General features: G+C 35.6%; 1 protein-coding gene across 2 annotated transcripts; it reads right to left on the bottom strand.

Annotated features, from left to right (window-relative positions):
• Positions 1-222: 222 nt before the first annotated feature.
• LOC110877466 lies at positions 223-4,975 on the bottom strand. 2 transcript variants are annotated; one of them, XM_022125614.2, is made up of 10 exons: positions 4,886-4,975; positions 3,910-4,308; positions 3,454-3,810; positions 2,765-3,262; positions 2,468-2,617; positions 2,035-2,136; positions 1,641-1,685; positions 1,075-1,508; positions 896-995; positions 223-829 (listed from the first exon to the last, which is right to left on the bottom strand). In XM_022125614.2, exons 1-10 carry the CDS (start codon positions 4,917-4,919, stop codon positions 384-386), a joined length of 2,565 nt encoding a protein of 854 aa, XP_021981306.1. In that variant the 5' UTR covers positions 4,920-4,975; the 3' UTR covers positions 223-383. The 2 variants fall into 2 exon arrangements, with proteins under 2 accessions (XP_021981306.1, XP_021981305.1); XM_022125613.2 differs by having other exon boundaries at positions 223-995; positions 4,886-4,973.
• Between the last annotated feature and the right edge of the window lie 3,276 nt (positions 4,976-8,251).

Here is an 8,251-nt window from a genome sequence, read left to right as displayed (position 1 = left end):
AGATTAAAAGTTGAGGACTTTGAACGGCTGTAATTAGCCCAAAAGTCGGTTAGCAACAACGGGAACAATATAATATAGAATGCATCACATCGTTTCCCTGAACCATTGGTTCACTGAACACCTACCTTCATGTGGGTATAAATACCACCGCCAATGAACATTTGTGCATACTTTGTTCATCTTTCAGAAATCAATAATAGAACTCATTTTTCATTTGACTGATTGTTGTTGAATATTTCATTCTGCAATTAAATATGCAAATTGATCTTGGAAATAATACCCGATAGTATGGTAAGAACATACATTACTTACCTAAAGAGTTTTCATTTTTTATTGTTATTACTAAAAGTACACCAAAAAAAAAGGAAACACGTAATTTTCTATTATGATGTTATCCGAAGCTCACTTTGTTTACCAAAGATTCCACGACCATATGTTGATGATATGAGATCATATAACAATGGTAGCTGCAATGTCACAAAGGAAGCAATTGGTAGACATGTTACTACAGAAATCGGGATTAAGATCCATGAATTTTCTTGCCCAGACATAATATATAATGTTGCACCAAAGGCTATCAACATCGTTGTCACCGACATGAATAACATGACAAGGCCAAGTATTAATCTCTTAGGTAACTTGTAGAGAAAATCGTCGATTGCATAACGTGCTGTGAGGATGGATAGAAACAACAACAAAGAGGTGGTGGCTGTGAATAATGAGATTGCATCTGAGACAATAAATACAATGAAGCTCGGCTTTGTTTTATAAATTGCTTTTCCGGTATCCCCATTGTTTCCTCCTGGTACTGTAATGGCTGCTGCAAAGACTATTGTAATAATAAGTGCAGCAGTGATTGTGTATGAATTTGCTGTATATTTCATCCATTCTTCACCTTTTTGTCGCAAATCCTCGTGTTCCCTTCTAAACACCATGATTGGTGTTTCGATTCCTTCCGCTTTGCTCTCATTGGTCATCACTAACTTGCGTACTTCCTATAAGTTAAATGGATGTTATAGCAAGTAAATTTCAACTAATTTGATTTTTATTTAAAAATATAGACAACATTTTCACCTGAAACCATTGTAGCTCCCTTTGCATTTGCAATGCTGCACCAGTAACCATATTGAGTTTGTCTTGAGGTGCCAATTTTCCAGCTAAGTGATTTAGGCTTTCGATATTAAAGAAAGGAGTTCCATAAAGCAAATCCTTGTGATAATTCATCTCATACACCAAAATGTTGTAAGCATTTTCACAGCGGTTCATTATTGCAAGGTGATAAAGTGTATATGTATTATCTTTCATGGTCCGAATTGATTGTGGAATTGCCCGAGTGATATGTTCTATTACCTCAGGAATATTATTCTCCACGGCAACAATAAGTGCCGTTTCATAATCTTTGCCACCACTGTATTTTAATTTACCAACTTTCTCGCATACAAACTTCAGTACGGTAAGAGCTTTATGGTGTTTCACTTTGTCCATATAGAGGTCGTTGATATGCGACACTGTAGACAATTGAAGGTAACGAAAATAGCATGATGTTATGTTGTGCATCATAACAATAACGATGTTTAATCTTGTATTTTTAGAAACTATTGCAATAGAAAGAGAAACTAGAGTCCTAATATATTAATTACCATGTCGTAGTGCTTTCCAAAATTTGACATGAACCCTCTCCATAACTACACAAGAAACCACATTCGGTTATATGTATATCAAGAATATAATTACACAATACTTAACTAAAAAATCAACACATTTATAGCATAAACAATTAGGCCACACGTGGTTTATCTTGGACACTTGCTAGACGAAACAAAGAAAAACATGGAAAGAGAACCATGACAAAAATAATACCCAGCCCGATTTCGCTCAAAACTCGTTTTGACTTGAACACAACAATCTGGTTAGAACTAATTTTAGACGTTACCCTGCCATACACATCCATTTTTTCTAGGCTTATAATAAATTAAACTTTTCGGTAAATGATATATTTATGGATGATTTAATCAAACTTTTGGAGTCACAAACCTTGGTAGACATAGCTCTTAGAGGTGACCTTGTTTGTCTCTTGATTCTCAATATCCGGATACTTGGATGTAACACCTAAGTTGTAAATCTCTGCACGCAAATCTTCATAATGAAAATAAGATGTTATCAGATGATGAACCAAAAATAAATATATGTAGCTCTTTCAATGCAGGTTTTAGGTTTATAGGTTTTGGAACTTATTTCTTCCTACACAAAGATTGTGTCAAGAAAAGTCAATGTTTATTAGAACGGCTAACTCACATACTCATTAATACTGCTCTTAGATTTTCACATTTTTTATGCCGTGAAACTTGAACCCTCAACCGGGCACCTCTCATCGCACATAAAAAAAGCACAAGACGTCTACATATGGTTATATAAAAACTGGATCAAATATGAGAAAAATGAATTTAGAGCAAGAGAAGAAACACACGAGAATAAACAAATCTTTGGTAGAAGTTGTATCGTTTTGCACTCCGATAAGCATCACACTTTCCTGCGAGATAAATTAATGCTTCCCCGGGATGAGGGTCATTTTCCATAGTCAGCTCAGGGTAGTTATTGAGCAAGTCATATGCAGCATCTACAAGTAGGATTTACAAAACCAAACTAAGTTTAGTATGTGGATATTTTCAAATATACTTGCTGCTTGTTTATATAACAACACAAGACAAATGACATATATAGTAAAACATAAAGTTTACTCTGTAGCATGAATAATAAAGCTCACCATAAAACCCTCCCATGAGTGTAACAATAATAAGCAGAAAACCAGTTTTTCCCTTGAAGGGGTTTATCTGAACATCCTTTGGATTGAGCTCAATATATTGTTTGCAGGCTTTAAGCAAATAATCAAAAGTGGTCCTCCGAGAATAAGACGCAGCTATCATAAGAGGCATTTCGTCAGTCTCAGGAGTGAATAACAAATGTGGATATGTTTGGACCAACTTCTCTATAGCGACATTGTTCTCATAATATACCGCATACTGCAACGGGTGGTAATGGCCATCGTTGACAAGGGTTGGAAGTGACTCTGGGTTTATTTGATTGAGGAGATTCTCAAGAAACGTAATATTTACATGATTTTTGATTGCGATATGAAGTGCACTGTTTCCTTTTTGGTCGAGTTTATCAGTCAATGTGCGTTCGTCCTGGTTGAAATATTCTTGAGCCTTCTCCCAGTCCCCTAGTTCAATAGCTCGACATAGTGGGATGTATTTATCATAATCTATTGAACCATGAAAGAGCCATTTTTAGTGATATATGTTAGATCGAATATATTTATTAGGTTATTGTAATGATCTCTACCATAACTAGGAGAAAAAATTTGATTAGATTTATGTTTGTAATTACTTGGATAATTACAATAAACGTTACTAAGATATTTTATCTAATAATTACAAGATATCGGGGCCATACCATTGTTGGCGCTGATGATAGGAGCAAGGGGGGTAGTGTACTTTATGTATAGCGTATTCCAAATGTCATGAGCAGTGTTAAGATCCACAACAATTCTCATCACATCTTCAGTTAAGGAGCCAAATATCCATCCTTGCACTAGGACATCCGACCTTTTCCACGCCAGATACTTTGGATTAGGACCATTATTAGTCTCCGGTCGCTTTAAGGAGCCCTCGATAAAGCCATGCATATCATGGCTGAACACGAGGCTCAACATCTGTTTCCGCCATGGCACATAATTACTCCTACCAGACAGCTTTATAGACATAAAGCTAGCCGCATTCACGTGAGAAGGGTATGGATATTGTTGTGAGGCTGCAGAGTATCATACAAGCATGAAAGTGTTAGGCCATATAACTTGAAAAATGATCTAAGCTTATTTCTGAAGTAAAAGGTTTAGTGTTGGGGCCATACCTATTTCTGTAGCGTCAATGGTGGCGATGCTAACAGGATCACGGTATGTAGTGTATATGAACTGTAGCATTTTCCAAACATCATGAGCAGTGTTCTGACCAACAACAGTTTTTATCGCATTTTCGCTCAACGAACCAAGGATCCATCCTTTGACTAGGGTGTCTGACCTTTTCCATTCCCTGCACTTGGCCTCAAAGGCAGTATCGTCTGCCATGGTTCTTGAACCATGATTCTGCCGCGGCTTCTTTATCGTGCCATCGATAAACCCCAACATATCATGGATTTCCAGCAGCCCCCATATCTGTTCCACCCATGCCACATAATTACTCTTATCGGACAACTTTATAGACACAAAACTAGCCGCATTCACCTGAGAAGGGAATGGATATTGTTGCCACCCTGAGCATTAATCATGAAATTGGTAAGTCATTTAAACCGAATTTTGGAACAAACAATATTGAGTTTGTACTTAGACCATGCGTAGTCGTTGGGGTGAATATTGCCCCACCCTAGGGCGTTTTGCGTCATGTGGCAGCCCAATCAGCAATGAGACATTATTGGGCATTTTTACAAAAGGGGTGTAGTGGGGAGGTGGGGCATTATGTTAAATGAGATGTAATATAATTAAATAAAACAAAAACCATCAAAAAATCTTATTGGATAAAAAATAGGAAGATGGAAGGTGATTGGACAAACAAATGAGGGGCAAGGCGTGATTTAAATCATGCGAAAACAAAAAAACCAGCCAAACACGCCCGAGGGGGGGGGGGTGACCCGACGTGTTTTGGCGTGTTTGGGCAAAAAAACTGGGCAACCACGCCCAGTACGCATGGTCTTATCATGTTTCTTAAGTGGTGTACCACGCAAAGGCACAAACAAATGATAAGGAATTCAAATAATTTAGGATGTAGGTTGTGATGTATTTATCTTAAAAATCTAGGAATTGTTGTTAAAAAAAAACTATTGCGTTTTGTACCTTCATTAATGTAGTTGCCGCTTGAGGATGCCATTATGATAGTGGTAAGGACTTGATGATTGACGATGCCGTGTATGATGATAGATATGAACTTGTGTTGCTTAAATGACAGAAAACAAACGACCAAGTCAAACCTCATATTTATAAGTAAAAAATTGGGAAGACTTTTAAAAATTATTGCATTATTAGGTCCTATAAAAATATGGAACGTTGTAATTGATAGAACCTTGCTTTATTTTATTACAATACCTAGCTATAAAAAATAACCACTAGCTATTATATTAATCCATTGCTTGCTTCTGTTTCCATCATCAAAATTATTATTTTTGTTTTAAATCTACAAGTTCTCACTTACCGGTATACCATTGACTTTTTATTTCTGATGAAAAAAAAAATAAGTTTTCACCAATCTCGAAAATCAATCAGGCGTGATTTATTTATGGAAGTAGTGGGTTTAAGAGTGTTGTCATGTGAGTGAATGGGTTGTAAGATCTCAAAATTCGGGCATAAATTGAAGATATTACAAGGAGAAAATGAAAAATCAAGGTAAATTTAGGATAAAGGTCAAGGGTCTATGACTCTATGTCCAAAAGTTTGACTCCATTAGTTAGTAAAAAGGGGTTAAAATTTGAATACTTAAATTAAATGATTAGTTTTCTCTTATAAATACAAAGTTTTGGGGTGTAATTATTTAACCAAGCATCAAAATAGAAGGGGCCAAGGGAGTAAATGAAATCCAATTTTTTCCTTAAATCTAGAGTAGGATTGCCTCCTAGCATTTTCAATTGCAATTTTTAGATTGTGAGACAAGGTGGAGAGAGCGAGCAAAAATTCTCGGTTTTTGGGTGACCTAGTAGCAGAGATCATAGTTATCGTTAGCGAATAGCGACAAATAACGACAAGTCACATATATGCTATGTAGCGATAGTGATAGAATAGCACCCGCTATTTTGTAAATAGCGATAAGGTAGTAGAAAAATTCAAAAATATTTCATATCAAGCATTCAAATATTGTAGCAATTATAATCCAAAAATAAACCTTCCCATAGTACCAAAATAGCTAATATATGCTATAACTAATAATCTAAATCATCTAAATCTTCATATTCCGGCTCATCATCATCAACAACAACGCCATCCAATGTCGGCACAAAATGTTTATAAGGCGCAACATCATTTTCTTCGAATTCCACATTAAAATCATCTACATCTATTAAAGTTCTTCTCTTAGGTTTAGGCTTAGGCCTTGAGCTTGACGTCGATGTTGAGGTTCCCTCACCCTTTTGACTAGTATTTGCACTTCTTCTAGTATAATGCAACGACTCTCTCATCCCGATAGCCATTCCAACCAGGATCAGCTGCCTTTTTACTACCCATTCTGTGCAGATTCGATATATATACACCAGACTTACAGATTCGATATATATACATTAGACTAACAGACTAACAGTGAATGCAGATTCGATATATATACAATATACATCAGACTAACAGTAATAAATAACTGATAATTGATTCGATAAATAAGTCACAATAAATAAGTCTCACTCTCAAGTAGTAATAAATAACAATCAATCATCAGATTAAGATCAGAATTCAAGCAAGTAATATGTCACAGTAAATAAGTGTAATAAATAACATTCAATATTATGGTTTTTAAAAATTCATTCATGATATTTATACTATTATTGCTGATCATTGAAATCATAAAGAAAGAAGCTTGCTGAAGAAAGAAGAAAGAATCGACAATCAAGAGAAAATCGAAATTAAAGATCTTACCTTTAAGGCTGAAACTTAATTGAGGCTTGAGAGAAGAAGTTTGCTTGATGGAGGCAGAGGTCGGCAGTAGCAGTTGAAGAGACGATGAAGACGTCATATTTGAAACGTCAATGTATCTATACCTTATAATAAAACAAAACAAACTTATGCCACTTGGCATATTTTTATCCCTTTTATTGCCACCTGGCAATGTGATACTCATTCCTGAGCAATTTTGAGCGGCAATTCAAGGAGGGGTTGCTCCACTCTCTTTTCCCTCACATACTAATTCAATCACACGTTTTCTCTTCCAATGTAATTGTTGTTTCCATAATTATGAAACCCTCTCTTTTCAAACTTTTTTTTTTTCAAATCACAAACCCTAAATCTCAATCTTCCACATTTGCGATTTAGCCAGAATTCTTTCTCATCTTCTCTCATCACCGTGAAGGTTTTTCCGGCAACAATCAACTTCGTTCTTCTGTTCGTTATTCTCTCTTCATCTTCTTTCATCTTCTTCCATTGATCCATGTTTGTTCCTTATCAACAACTTATCAGCTCATAGGTACTGCTCCATCAGATCAGATTAATGATTAATTGATGTTAATTTTGTATTTTTTTTTGTTATAGGATTTTAAGGGTTCATTCTAATTTTAGGGTTTTATTCTGATTTCATTTTGTCTTCTCATAGGGTTTCATTCATTAATTATGAATTTAGGTTTTCATTCTGATGATATTTTTTTATAAGACCCTATATATCTTTAATTCATCAATTGTAACCTTCGATTTCACTATCGTATTAGGGTTAGGGTTATTGTTAGCTGCTTCGATTTTAATCTGTTATCAGTTTTTGATTTCTTTTATTTTTGTTCTGGTATACTATAATTGATATTATTTTTAAAATAAGGTTACAAGATTGGTGAAATAAAGCGCTTTGGAGATGGTGCAAATGATGTTGGAATGATTCAAGAAGCAGATATTGGCATTGGAAAAAGTGCTGTTGAAGGGATACATGTTTGTCATATTATGAAAATGTGCACCGTCTCTTCATATCATTGATTTCTAAGCAAGAAATTACAAAGGTGAGAGTCGGAGACGCCGATTTGGGCCAGAGAGAGTCATAGCTATAGAGATATGACTGTTACACAGACTAATCAGATTCACCAATGATTTGCCAGTGTCGAGATCGAGGGGTACGAAGATCTGAAACTCATTGGTGGAAAGAAGATCGTTTCGGTGTCAGGGACCTCAAAGCCTAGCGCGACGACTAGGGTTTCGGTGAGATTCTGGCTACTCTTTTTACAAAACACATTCCATAAGAGTGAAGACTAGCGACATTAAGGTATGTGTTAACCATCTGACCCGTTTCCGATTAAGGTTTTGCATTCTTTGGCGGTTCGTTTGCTTTCGAGTATGAGACCATCTGTTCCATTTTCTCTGATTTCCATTTTGTTTCAGTTACATGATAGTTCGATTTCATTCCCCCTTTTTATATTTGATCGTTTATTCTATTGTTTGGACATGTATGTATTGGTGTAAAACTGCAATTGAAAATCGTATTTTGGTATTAGTGTTTGATACTGATTAGAAAAAACCTAGGTTAACGTT

Source organism: Helianthus annuus, unplaced genomic scaffold (genome assembly GCF_002127325.2).
Source record: "Helianthus annuus cultivar XRQ/B unplaced genomic scaffold, HanXRQr2.0-SUNRISE HanXRQChr00c046, whole genome shotgun sequence".
Classification (NCBI taxonomy): domain Eukaryota; kingdom Viridiplantae; phylum Streptophyta; class Magnoliopsida; order Asterales; family Asteraceae; genus Helianthus; species Helianthus annuus.
This window is presented reverse-complemented; position numbering and strand designations above follow the sequence as displayed.

Excerpts from the sequence above, each read along its gene's own strand:
- LOC110877466 (XM_022125613.2), bottom strand. The coding sequence starts at position 4,919 with ATGGCATCCTCAAGCGGCAACTACATTAATGAAG. Across the intron at positions 3,263-3,453 it reads TATCATCAGCGCCAACAATG|ATTATGATAAATACATCCCA; the intron begins GTATGGCCCCGA and ends ATGGTTCAATAG. Across the intron at positions 2,618-2,764 it reads ACTCATGGGAGGGTTTTATG|ATGCTGCATATGACTTGCTC; the intron begins GTGAGCTTTATT and ends TCCTACTTGTAG.